At 43.5% G+C, this 13747-nt stretch overlaps 1 protein-coding gene across 6 annotated transcripts in view; it reads right to left on the bottom strand.

The window, feature by feature from the left end:
- Nucleotides 1-1257: 1257 nt before the first annotated feature.
- MEIS1 (Meis homeobox 1) overlaps nt 1258-13747 on the bottom strand; it is a 108908-nt gene continuing 96418 nt past the window's right edge. For 3 of the 6 annotated variants that reach the window (XM_086879250.1, XM_086879249.1, XM_086879248.1), the window contains exons 10-13: nt 6999-7057; nt 5690-5779; nt 5339-5434; nt 1258-2860 (exon numbers count right to left, since the gene is read on the bottom strand). In XM_086879250.1, the coding sequence (XP_086735376.1) occupies nt 5376-5434; nt 5690-5779; nt 6999-7057 (208 nt within the window). In that variant the 3' untranslated portion in view covers nt 1258-2860; nt 5339-5375. The remainder of the gene's footprint in view (nt 2861-5338; nt 5435-5689; nt 5780-6998; nt 7058-13747) is intronic. The other 3 variants (XM_086879247.1, XM_086879246.1, XM_086879245.1) reach the window with 1 other exon arrangement.

Genomic DNA, 13747 nt, shown 5'->3' with positions numbered 1-13747 from the left:
TCCAAAAAAAAAAACCAACAAAAAAAAAAAGTCCCATGGAGGAAGGTCTGTGCCCCACTTCGCTGTGGCTGCGAGGAGAGGGGACGCGTGTGCCCTCGCCTGTGAGAGGGCGGTTTGTTTTTGTCTTTCAAGAAACCTTAAAAAACCCCCAAAAACCCAAACACATAAAAACAAAACAAACAAAACGAAACAAAACAAAACCTAAAAAAAAAAAAAAAGAAAAAAAAAAAAAGAAAAAAGAAAAAAAAAAAGCAAGCGAGCCCCGTTCATTCACGTTTTGGCAGGAAAGTGTCATTACTCCGGCCTCACAAAGAAGGAGCCGGGATGTTCAGCCTCCTTGGCGGTACAGCGGCACTTTAAAAAAACGGGGGGAAAGGAGAAGAGAAAAAAAAAAGAAAGGGGAAAAAAAAAAGAGAAAGAAAGCTCAGAGTTAAAAAAAAAAAAAAAAAGGAAAAAAAAAAAAAGAGGGGAGGAAGTCCCAGCCGTGGGGGAACAGAACCCCCTTTGGTGGTTTGCTTCATTCATTCAGGTCTGCAGTGATGCCTGCAGCCCTGCCCGGCCCGGGGGACACGCAGGGACACCTCCCGCAGGGGATGCTGGCTGGCCTGGGAGAGGCTGGGGACGGAGGGGTTGTTGCATGATTTCGCCTTAATTAAGATATTTGTGTCATTTTCCCAGCTCCGGGAATCTCTGTTTTTCCTTCTGTAGCTGAGATGTGACTTAAAGCAAAGGAGGTGTCGCCTGCCTCGCTGGCTGTGCTGCAGGAAGCACAAATGTGCGAGGAAATTGGTTAATGAGGATCTGCACCGGCCCTGCTCGCACAGCTCCAGCAGCACCTCATCCCCTTACAGATAGGCATTGCCCTGCCAAGTTTTATTTTCCTCCTTCCTTAGCATGCCCAATGCCAGTAAGAAACTCAATTATCTGAACTGTGTATCAGACTATAATTTGGGAGGGAGAGGGGATAATACTATTTACAAATTTCTGTCCAGTAATTCCCTACGATATGACCTTTATTAACAGGCAACAGTTCCCATCCTGACAGTTTAAAGTGCAAGTTCCAAGAAAGTTTCTTTATGCAGTGTAGCGTTACTTTTACATTCTTTAAATATGAAGCTGATATTTAAACAGCAAATGGTAGTTAACATCTCCAGAGCCAGCGGGATTTTGTAGCTGCTCGGCTCTCAGTCTGGAATAGAATGGCTACAAAAACTGCATGGGGACAGGAAACAAATTTTGCAAGCAGTGGAGTCACCATGACAAAAAATAATTTGTTTTTATTTTAGATTCAGATTTCATTACTGCACTCAAACTACTACAACTGGGCTTTGAGTTATTATACAATCCAAACTGTTTCAATCAGAAACTCTAAGACTCAGTGTGCAATGATTATTATTAATAATAATTAGCTCCTTGGTTTCTTGATAGAAAAAGGCTATCAACAAGCATTTGTTTAACCACAACAAAAGTATAATTAGCTTATCCCACTTAGTAAATCTGTATGCATGCCAACTCATACCAAACTGCTACTTTTACAAAAAATTGCAATAATACAGATCATTTTTCCAGTCCTTTTTGCACAAAATTTATTTACAATGTATACATAAATGCTCCATGATGGGACTATGGAAAAAAAAAAAAAAAAATGCACACATGACCGATGTCTTGCCCAGAAAGAAAGTCAACATATTAAAAATAAATCTTCAGTCCATGTTTTGAGCTGCATAAAACAGGAAGTGATGTACAAGGTGGTGGTTGCTGCATGGGGACAAGGATGCTCTGATGTGACAATTAGGCTTCGAATACACTGCCTTTCCGTTTCCATGCTTCCTCCTACCAGTCTCCTTAAGACACTGCCTGCAACAGCTGATTAATCATTGTTGATGACTTCAGTTTTTCCCATCCTTCCCGATTTACATCTGTTCAGGCCAATTCAAATATGGTGAGTAAATGAATTAGACATGCAAATTCACGCCCCAGGCTAGAAAGAGAGAGAGGGAGAGAGACGGGGAGAAAGGGAGAGAAAGGGAAGAAAGACAGACAGAGGAGGAGAGAGGGGGGAGAGGGAGAGAGAGAGAGAGAGAGAGAGAGAGAGAGAGAGAGAGTGCGCATGGCTGAAATCCTAGGATAGAAGAAAGATTCTTCTGCCTGACATAGTTATTTTAATGCTCTAAAAATCCTGCAAATAAGCCCTTTCTGTCATTTGCAGGATAAGTGTAAGGCTTCTTTTTTAATGTAAGGAGGCTTCTGGAGGAAGTGAAGAGCTATGGAAACAACACACATAGTGTGGAAAAATTTCACATTTTTTTTAAAAAATCTATAAGAAACAACGTAATATGGATAACAGTATAATAGCATTTTACAATATTTCACTCTTTGTTTTCTTAATGTCTTATATAGGTATTTAGCATGTCCCCAGAAGTTGACTTCAGTTGGTGTTTTCCTGCTTTTCAGGGTCCCTGTGAAGAACTGGAACGTCCCTTGGTCCAAAGTTGACGCCAAGAACTCCATAGTCATTGCAGAAAGACAATGTTTGAAATCTACCATCGCTGCAGACGACGTGTATTTCCCTTAAGCTACTGAGCATGAATGTCCATCACTTGTCCGCTCACTGCTGGCTCGCCGGTATGAAGCATTGTGGGGCTTGATGCTGACATGGGCATTCCAGGGTGGGGTGGTCCTCCATGCATCATCATCGCTGGGTGGTGAGGGTGTCCAGGAATGTAGGTATGCATGGGGGGGCCATGACGCAGCTGAGCAGGATGGGGGGGCATCTGGGGCGGCGTATAGCTTGGCTGTCCCATATTCATACCCATTGGACTACCCCGAGACACATAATCCCCTGGCATACTTTGCAGCCCTGCAAAGGGAGAGAGAGAGGTGGCGGTGAGTGGTGGGCGTCGGGCCGCCGAGCTGCTCCGCTGGGCCGCGGGGAGGCCGGGCTCCGGCCCCAGGCGGGATGCGGAGTCGCGGGCGCCTCCGTGGAACTGGGAGTCTGCACAGTGAGGGCAACAGGAATGGCCCCCGGGTCAAACAAAACCCAAAACCCCCTCCAAGAACATCCTCCCCCTTCCAAACACAGAGTTTTTGGAGATAAAACGGCTTTCTGCTTTTGTGGTTAGGGATGTATGCAATGGACATGGTGCTGATCTGGAAGCACGCCAGGGGCAGAGCCAGCCTGAAGACAGCTAACACACGGAGGGCTCTCAGGTGGGCTCCCTTCCCCATGGCCTGACTCCAGCCACCTGCCTTCGCCTCCCCACTTGTAAAAAGCAGGCTGGGAATACAAGGCAGAGAGTCTGCAGCAGCTAACGAGGGGCTTGGGAGGAGCGATGGATTAAATAGGTGTCAAGGTTTATCAACAGCTATTTATTTAGCTCTTGAGCCTGATCTCTTGGAATCTGTCCCAAATATTTGTGCCATTCAAAGAGATGCCATCCAGCAAGGACGTACATCGCTGAACAAAGGCCTCATACTAAGCTGAAATTGATAGGATTACTAAGTATGATTGCTAAATCAAACTCATATTTTTAGACACATTAAAAATATATACATAATCGATAACAGTTATCAATTATTTCTTCACCCCCCCCCCCCCCCGATCACCTCTGGCTGCAAAAAAAAAAAATCAGACGCGCAACTCAGTCAAACCTTTCAGTGGGTTTGGGAGAACAATAAGAAAAAAATTGGACCTAAAACAATAAAACCTCCTGCTTTCTGTGGGCCTCTGCCTTCTGCTTGGATTGCTGTAGCTGATGGGAACTGACAGATGTATTGTTTCGGAGAGCTATAAGCTCCATAATCATCAAGGGTGAAAGGCATACGCTATTGCTAAGTAGGTTCAATTGGCTTTAGTTCTAAGTAAGAGCGCGCTGTGAATGCGCCGAACACCTTGGAATCAGGTCTCAAGGCTCTAGCAATGAATAGCTGCTTAATCTAGCCTAAAGGAACAGTTTTGAACTAATGAAAATTGCTTATAAAATATACTGTACTCACAGCTCTTTAATCAAAAAAGATGATAATATTTTTTGTAATAACCTATTAATTTAATTGGTCACGAAGCATAAAATACATCATTTAAATTTAATTGACCCAGAAACTAAGAAACAATATTTAAATTAACTAAGCTAGAAATTTTCATGATGAGGTAATAAGGCTATTGCATTCCCAAGCTCAGAGGAATGTTTTCACAGCTAATTGTTAAAACTTAGTTTTGACTTGGGCTCAGAGAAGACTACTACGAAATACGCTTGCCCTGGGTAACTTCAAACCCTATGTTAATATAGGCTGGGGGCACAACAAAGATGCTGAAATAACTCTTTTAACTCCAGAAAGAGAGCAAGAGAAACAGAATCAGGAACCATTTAAAGATGGTACCAAGTATCTTGGTGTTTTAAACCACTTTACTATTTAAAAAAAACCAAAAACCAAAAATTTGTATAATGTATTTTCCCCTAGAAAAAGACAAGAGGGGGGGGGAAAAAAAAAAAAAAAACTGGGACAGTTTTTCTAGGCTTTCTTTGCGAGGCCTGCCACTGAAGATTGCATTAATGATCTCTATTTTTGTATACTGAATAAGTCAAATCCATTTGTCACACTGCAAGTGATGGCATACTTAATTTGGATATAGTCAATTAGCCTGGGCTAAGCTCCATAGCCTGCTGCGCACACCTCTATTTTGTATTCTCTCTTTTTCCTTTGCCACACGTAATCCCATTATGACGGACAGACAAAGAGAAATAAACTTGAAAAAAAAAAAAAAAAATCAAAGTTTCGTCCATTGCTCTCCAAAATGCAACTAAGTGAAGCTGCTGGGTTTTGCTTGGGTTTTTTTTTTTTTTTTTTCCTTTCTACCCCATGAGAAGTCTCTGTTTGGCTTTTTTGGTGTCTTGCAGGTTAGCGGGAGAAATGTAACTCATGCATCAACTGCGGTTAGACAGATTTATGACACTTTGGGGACATGCTCTTTCCTCTCCCTGCGCTGCTGCAGACCGCTTACATTTTGCAAATCAGTCTGTTGCCAAGACGACGGGCTCCCCCACCTCCCTGGCTGCTCCTTGTTTTGTCATGTGCTCGGGGATGGATAATAGCATCAATGTATGGCGGCGTCGATGTACAGCAGCGTCAATGTACGGCGCGCGCGCGCACGGGGGGTTTGGGAGCTTGGAAAGCTTGAGCTGAACCGCAGGGAGAGAAAACCCAAAGGAGCCCAGGCGTAGGATGGATGGATGGAAAGGAAGGAACAAGCATGAGGCTATGGGCAGGGAGAACATAGGGAAATGCAAGAAGACAAATATCCCTCGGACAAAGTGAGAACAAAGACCTCGTTTGTACTTACTTCCCCCTGGCTTTGCCATTGGTTACCTAGGTGAAGGTTACATGTAGTGCCACTGCCCCTCCATGCCCATATTCATGCCCATTCCACTCATAGGTCCTAGAGGGAGATAAAAATCCAAGAAGATGCCAGAAAATGAGCAAAGTCAACAGATAGTGCCAAAAGCCCCTTTCCAAACACAGCACGGCAGAGGGGGTCCGGGAGCGCTCGAGCGAGGAGACGCCCGGTTTCCCTCGGTGGTGTGGAAGGCAGGCAGAAGACAGGTGAGGCAAGGCAAGGCAGCTGGGACGGCGGCAGAGGGCTGAGGTGTGTTTTACCTGACCGTGGGCGGGCGATGCTGTCCCGGGGGCTTACCTGGCGCTCGGATGCCCATGTGCTGCTGGCCATCCATCACGAAACCTCCCATCGGCTGCCCGTCGGGGTTATAGGGTGTTCCTTGACTTACTGGAAAGGTGCAGAACATTGCTTTTTAGCGACAGCCAGCACGGCCACCTCTTCTCACGGCATCAAAACACAATCCCCCCCACCCACGGAATATCCATGCCGGCTCTAAAAAGAGGGGAAAACATCTACTGCGCGAATTTAGCGGTTGGACTATCAAGCGTGCTTAGTTTTGGCTTAATTTTCTTCTGCAAGTTTGGAAATGAAGTTAGCAAACTGAAATCTTGAGACGTGAGGAGCCTCGGCTCCAGCTGCTGCCGCTGCTGACGTCAATGCAAAAACCTGTATAGGAGCCGGATTTTATGGCTGGAATAGTCACACTGAAATCTCAGTGTGTTAAATTACACCCTTGTGCCTTCAAAGGGCAGGACCTGAACACATCCATGCCAGATATTTATGTCTAATGACAAATAATCAAATGTACTTGAAGAGGAAGCGTGGCCCAAAGGCATCTTGGACAAGGACGGATTTGGAGAGTTTGGCAGTGAGACTTGGAAAACAAAACCAACTGGGAGTAACGGGCTGTGGTAATCCTTGATGGTAAATACCCGCAGAGAGCTGCGAGCCAAGGTCCCAGATAGAACCAACATGTGGAAACTTAAGATCTTTTAAAAAAAATATAAACAAATACCCCCAAAGTAAACAGCAAATGCTCAGCAATCCCAAAAGAAGAGCCAAGGGGCAAAAGGACCCTATACAAGTGCCACTACCTCAACTGGAGGTTTTCACTGTACATTAAAAGCCAGCTTCAGAAGTAAGCTGGCTTGGGTTATTAAAGCACATAAAGCTCTACCTCATTGAATGTCTTTGAACTTTACTGAGTCCCACAAGTGATTCTGACCCCTTTGCCCTTTTGACAGGTAATAAAGTTTACAGCAATTCCACACCAAGCCATGCACCAGGGAGTGGTCACAAGAGCAGAAAGAGCTGGGAAGGAAAACTCCAAAACAACTACTAAAAAAATACAAGAATAATTGGGATCGTGTACAGAAAGTCCGGTCATGGAACGGAACATTTCAGTTTCCCTTTTTGAATTTTCAATGTCTTTTTTTTTTTCCAAAATGATTAGAGTCGTAATGAAAGAAAGCTGGTTGTATTTTAATTGTCTGACACACCCAGCATTAATTTCTCATTTATTTACCAGGTATTGGACCTCCTGGTGAATGGCTGGAGGATGGTTTTCACCTGTGTGACTTGAATACAGTTACTATTGGGGACTTGCCTGCTCGATTGGACTGGTCTATCATGGGCTGAACTATTCTTCTTCTAGCATTAATAAACCTGCAAGAAAAAAGAGGAAAGCAAATGGTTAGGGAAGGCATGTCTTCCACCCATCCCCAAGCCCTCTCGCCCTACTGTGGTGCTCTCCATCAGGCTGCATGGGGATGCAAATACTGCTAAACCTCTAACCCTGATGACCTTTGAGAGCACAACCTTGGGGTTTCCAAGCTGATTTATGTTTGCCTGCTTTTTACCACAGTTGGACACTTCCATTTCATCTTTTCATGGGGGAATTAGCCGAGTTTTCAGGAAACAATGCCAGCAACGCTCTTCTCAATACAGAATGGGGCACCAAAAAAACAAAAATCTGTGAAGCCGGCGAGATGCTCGTGAGGGCATCTGCTACCTCCCCCCTCATTAGTGTCATTTCTTCCTTATGTCCTTTGACTCCTTTTTCCAATTTTTTTTTCTTTATCAAAACCTGTCCCTACCTCTTGCAAACCTAATTCCCTTTTAATGCCCACTATTAAGATAATGAACTGTGATGGCAGAACCCCATCAAATGAGGGAACGTCTGGACTTTTATCACCACTAAGTCACACTGCTGGGGACTTCAGAGCCATGCATTCCTCCTAGCCATTTCTTGGTGGGCTTTTTCCCCCCCTCCCTCTCTTTATGCAAAGTCTGAGGGGGTCAAGGCGAGGTCATAGCTTTACAGTAATTGAATTTATAATCCTGTTTTCTCCAGCTAGGCCTGACCATTTACAGCAAACATCTTGTTAAACTGTAATTACTGGACTACTGAAAATTCCCCCTTCAAACAATGAAAAGAAGATCTCCAGAAATAACGAAAAAAAAAGGAGGTACAGTAATTTTTAAAAATAGCTATCTACAACCCCACTCTTTGTGTTTTTGTAGCTCTTTGCCTCAGTTACTCCTGCAGTGCTTATTTGGAAGTATCCAAAATAATTTGGAGCAAAACAGAAGAAGAAGAAGATAGATCACCAGTACCCTGGTTTCCTTATGGTTAAAATCAGGAGGCTGGGAACCATGGCTGGGAACCTGTCTGAATAAAAACCATTTGAAGAATCTCTCTGGAGGTTTCACTCAGCAGAAAGTTTACTTAAAATCCATTTGGGAAAAACCTCCATTGAGACTTAGTTAATGCAAAGCTGCATAACCAGACTTTGCGCTCTCTGTGAGAGAGAAAAAGAATAATAAAAATACGTATGCCACAATATTTACTAGTAAAGGAAGAAGTGTGAGCGTGTCCTAAGTCACAGGACACTTGTAAAGTGGGATAGGAAAGTCCACAAAGGAATACTTGATGCTTGTTTTCAGTGCCTTTGCTTGGGGTGGCTTAGCAGGAGCTCTCCTACCACAGAGATAAAGCCACCAGGATCTTTCCATGGGAATCAGCTCTGCCCACCCATTTGCCTACACCAGAGGGGAGAAGAATAGCAAACCACCGCCCCATGCTGTGTCTTTTGCCCTCATCAAAGGCCAGCACAGTGACTTCAGACTCCTCCTATGTCCTATTTCCCACTGACACCCATTACCCAAACTCCTGCAAAAATTAATCAAGATGTTGAGCCTTTATCAAATCTGTCTTGAGGAAACGGGCTGAAAGGCACCAAACCCGGGTTCCAGTCTGGAAACCTCACACCTGATCTAGGTCATGTTTTGTCAGCAACAGTATTGGATCAATTTTTCTACACATTTCCAATAAACACCCCTCTCAACTCCAGCAAACAGTGTTGCAAATCAGTTTATCATTATCTTGTACAAACCATGAAAATTAGAATCATGTGAGCAGAAGGTTAGACTAATTCTCCTTTCTCATTATAAGCACAGGTGTAGCACAAACACCATGTGAAATAAGCAATTAAAAAAAACCTGCTTTTTTTCCCCCATTAACTGCCTTAGCTCCATGACCAATTAGAAAATTGTTTAATATCTGTAATCTGCATTTGCAGAAAGCAATTTTCACAGTAACTCTTCAAGTAAAACAACACCACAAAACCCTAGTGCCTCAGCCATTTCTTTTTTGAGAGTCTGGCAAGGCTCTTGCTGTGTTTACTCCATCCTTCTCCTGCCCCACTGCTAGGACCTGGTAGTGTGGCAGGAGGAGAGGGGCAGCTGTGAGAGCGACTGGTCACTGAAATAACTTTTACCCCAAATAAATGCTGAGCAACATTAAGTACAACCTCAACTTCACGACTTTTTCCTCCTTCTCCTCCAAACCACAAGCACTTTTTTGATGAAGGGGGAGTGCCTCAAAATAATAAAACTGTACTATATATAGTATTGTTTATATACTAATACACTGGAATAAACTATCTATCTAGAGTTTACCAATAACTCCCCACAAGATGTGCCTATGGTAAAACATAATCTCACCTGTTTGCCCCACGCTATCGTTTGGGATATCTGCCTTAAGAACATTTTACACACAGGTACTTAACAGTTATCTTCTTCCTACGCAGTCCTGTAAGGATTTTCTATAAGTAGCAATTCTGCCAAACAGCTCAGTGTTTGGATGTCTTTGGGGGGAATTCAGACACAAGAACGTTTTCCTTCTGGGCAAAGTAATAAAATGACATTCTCGCTCCTCCCACTAGAAGTCAAACGGAGGTCAGCTCCCCATCCTTGTATCTGTTTAAATAAACTGGTCCAGCTGTTTGTTTCCAGGATGCCCTTTAACCTTCTGTCCCATCCTCCCTGCCTTTGTAACACAACGCTTTACTTTGCATTATAGTAGACTCCAAATCACTACGCATTTAAAAAAAAAAAAAAAAAAGGAGGGAAAAAAATAAAAGAAGAAGAAAGTATTCACTTTCAAGTTTCTTCCTGAATCCCAAACCTAGATTTCTTAAGAACCTATCAGATTAAAACAATTAACACAGCTTGCCTTGAGAGAGCACAATGCAGGCTGTGATGTTTATAAATCACATCTGAGAACTCTTTGCAAGCAAAACTGCGAATTAGCTGTTGCTGCAGAAATATACGGGAATGTGGTTAATTTCTTCATGCACTCAGTTTTTTTCTTTGAGAGAAGGGCCAGGATCTTTTGATCACTCTTTGAATTTCCAAAGTGCCAGTCTGATTTGAACATCAGCAAAATCCATGGAATAGAAAAGCTAACGGGAATAATCTCCCTTCCCCTTTTCACAAATGCTCATATTCACCTTTCTTAAGAGAAAGAAACTCTAAATCACTCTGATTTTTAGAAATTCAGAGAAATCAGGACCTAAAAAAGATATTTGCATACTAACTACTACTGAAATGGAGCATTATCAAAATAAAATTTACCATAAAACTTAAGACAGATGTATAGCCTTACTCATGTGAGTAAAGACCCAATCAAGCTCAAAGGCTTGCATGAAGTATTTTTCCCCACACCAGTGCTCTGTGTTGTGGTATCTTTGCCCTGATGAGGAAGGGTGTTTTTTTTTTTTTTTTGGTTTGAGATTTTTGCCTCAGAAGAATTGGATCAATAGTGGCACAACAACATAATATCCCTCAGTTACAAGATGCACTCAGCAAAGCGATGCCTTGGGCTGCCTTTTTTTTTTTTTTTCTGGTTTTGTTTGTTCTGTTTTTTGCTTTTGTTTTGTAAGGGGAAAGATCTGGCATGGAGAAAACATTTGAACAGTTGAGCAAACACAGAAGTTTGAAGTATTTCCTAATTTTTTTCAAGTTAATTTTTTCTTATTCTTTTCACACACATGGGATTGTCCCTTCTGCCATGTCTCAAAAAGCAAGAAAACCCCAGCAATTCCACCTGCATAACCCTAAGGAGGAGGAGGAGGAGGAGGAGGAAACTCTCTTTTCTCCCATTTGCATTTTACTAGGATGTTTTCTCTTAGGCTTCTCGCCTGGGGTCTGCCTGCAGAGGTCACGGGCAGACTCCCTGGTTGGTGCATCGCTGGTCCCACGGGTGAGCTCCAGCCGCAGCCCCGGGGATGCAGCAATCTGCCTCTGCACTCTGACCTTCAGCTTGGCCGCCCTCGCTGCCACGCACAAGTTTTGTTTCTTCTCAGCGAGAGGCTGCATGGCTGGTGATGACAAAAGACTTATTTTAGTTGGAAATTGGCTACAATAATAGCAGCCAGAGAGCAAGGATTTTCAGAGGGTCACCAAACCCTCCGAAAGGCACAGCTCGCTGAGGCTCAGGTTACAGCCCAAGTGACATTTTCTGCACAGATCTGTTCTTTCTCCCTTCCCCTTGTATTTCACTTCTGTTGAGTGAATAAAACAAGACCTTCCTCTGCTGTCACAAATTTCCAAAGTCACCTTTGCTCAAGAATCGACAGAGCGATTGTGGGGACTTCCAATTTGCAGTCTTTGAATGAAATTTTCCAGGACCAGCTGTCTGAAAGGAGATGCTGAGACTTGGCGCTCTATTGAATTTTTCTCTGCCCCCAGCCCTCCGAAATGAGGAGAGTTTCACACCATTACTGACTTCTGCTACTTGAAGTCACAGGCTGCTCCCTCTCAATATTGTCCCAAAGCGCTGCACGCCACAAGTCTGTGTTTGACTAGCAGAGCCAAGAAATTCCCGAAAATCTCTCTGCCTCATTTTCTCCTTGAGCTCCTTCTAGCAAACCAGGCGTAAGAGGAATGAGAAAGCCCACATTACCTACAAACCCCAGTGCTAAAACCTCTCATGCCCCTCTGAAGGAAAGCAGTATCCCTCTTGACAACAAACAAATCATCGTTTTTCTAACAGATGCCAAAGTAAACGTAGCACTTCAAACTGGCAAATAATTCACTTGTAAAACCAGTTGCACTCTTTTCTGCATAGTGGGATCCTTCATTTATACAGCAGCAAAACAACATTCTCTATTCAGCACTTAATTCCTCAACGCTTAACAGGTTTATCTCTAATAAAACCAATTTAAATGGAAAGTGTGCTATAAACCATGATTATTACACTTCAGTAACTGCTTTATTCCTTATTTTAACATATTTTCATTTTTTTTTCTCTGTGTTTGTTTTCCAAAGATTTTTAAAAGAGTCACTTAAAGAAAAGAAAAAAAACATACCAACACAGAAATTATTTCACAGAATCCTTTCAAATGTTTTAAAAACAGCCTTGAAAATAGCAAGCTGCCTCTGTAATTATGAACTGAAAAAAATAACTGCAGACTTTCAAATGGTAATCACATCTCCCCATCCCTAAAATGAGAAATAAATGTTAAAAGAGTGCTTACTGCTGTTATTAGAAACTTCTGATCCTGAAGTCAGTTAGTGAGCTTAATGACCCGTAACTACCAGTCATTAGCAATCCATGCTCTCTGTACTCCCTTTATTTGTAAAGAAAAAATAAAAAAATAAAAAAAAAATCCAAGACACTCAAGAAACTTTGTTCAATTTAAAGTCAAACCTTATGAAATCATGTTTGGCAACTTTTCTTGGTTTCTCCTCCTCCTCCTCCTCCGAACCAAAGACAGTTCAGGACTGCAATACATCATTTACAACACTAAATGGAGGTAGGGAGGGAAGAGAGTACAAGGGCTGCTCACCGCCCACTCCAGACACGTAATATTGGAATACACTCCAAATGCAGAGAGCCCATCCATCAGGAGCATCAGAAAGGTCTCCTGCAAGCTCTCCTCTTCCTCCCTCCTCTGCTGGCACAGCACCAGTGCCAGGGACTGCATATAGGGCTGAGGGGTGTCGCAAGACAATATTGGAGAGTGAATTAAATAAAATACTATGCAAAAACTAGTGATGAAAAACCACTAATTAGCTGACAAATTTGATGTAAAGCACTAATGAAAGCCATGTGTGGTTCTGCAATTTAGTTTTAAAAATAGCTTCTGACTTCAAGCATTACTATGTGACCCCACCAATGGATTCATGTTGTGCATTCAGAAAAGTTGCTCTCAAGCAGGAGAGTGCTATCGAATCTCTCCCCAAGCCAAGTCTGCTAATGCAGCGAGCATATCGAGGGCAAAAATAGAAAGCAGAGATGAGATCAGGTATGTGCTCCTCGTAAGAGAGCTGGCTATGCCCTACATTTTGGCTGGCCCAGCACGCACCAGCTCTACCTTTGGCCACCTCCCCTTCTCCCCAGCCCTTAAACTTGGGAGTTTGGCAGCTGTTACAGTGCCTCACCACCCTCACAGGGAGGAATTTCTTCCTAATATCTAACCTAACCCTGTGTCAATTCAAAGCCACCCCTCCAGTACCTCTCCTCAGTACCAGCCCCATGGGACAAAATGCAGACGTGGTGAGCAGCTGGGGTAGCAGTGAGCCTGGTGGTGGCCTGTCCTCTGGACACAGAAGGGATGCTTGGTGGCTTTCTGTTGAGCTGGGACCCTCAAGCTCCTGGCCCTTCTTCTCCCTTGGCCCCAAGCTCCCTTAGCCCCATCTCCCTGTAGGGCTCACAGCTGTGAGTCTTTCTAGAAGAAAGCTGGGCAGCAAACAATTCCCATCTCGCAAAATGTTGCCTGTTCCCCAGCAGGATGGAGCTAAGGCCTATTTCTATTTGTTTGGCTAGTTCTGAATGAAAATTACAGAAGGGAGGGACTTGCTGGGGAGGAGAGAAGAGCCAGTGAGCCTGGGGAAGGGCTCCCTGGAGATATGTGTCCCTGCTCTGCCCATCTCCTGTGCTCCTCTACATCACAGGTGAGATGTTGTTGGCCTTTCTGGTACGCTCTCCTTCTCCTCCTCCTCCTCCTCCCCTCCCTGCCATATATTCCCCTCAGAAAAGCTTAGCCAACATGGAACACTTCCAGTGAA

This window comes from Cyanistes caeruleus, chromosome 2 (assembly GCF_971803275.1).
Source record: "Cyanistes caeruleus chromosome 2, bCyaCae1.hap1.1, whole genome shotgun sequence".
Lineage (NCBI taxonomy): Eukaryota > Metazoa > Chordata > Aves > Passeriformes > Paridae > Cyanistes > Cyanistes caeruleus.
The sequence above is the reverse complement of the archived record's forward strand: the minus strand, read 5'-3'. Positions and strand labels throughout refer to the sequence as shown.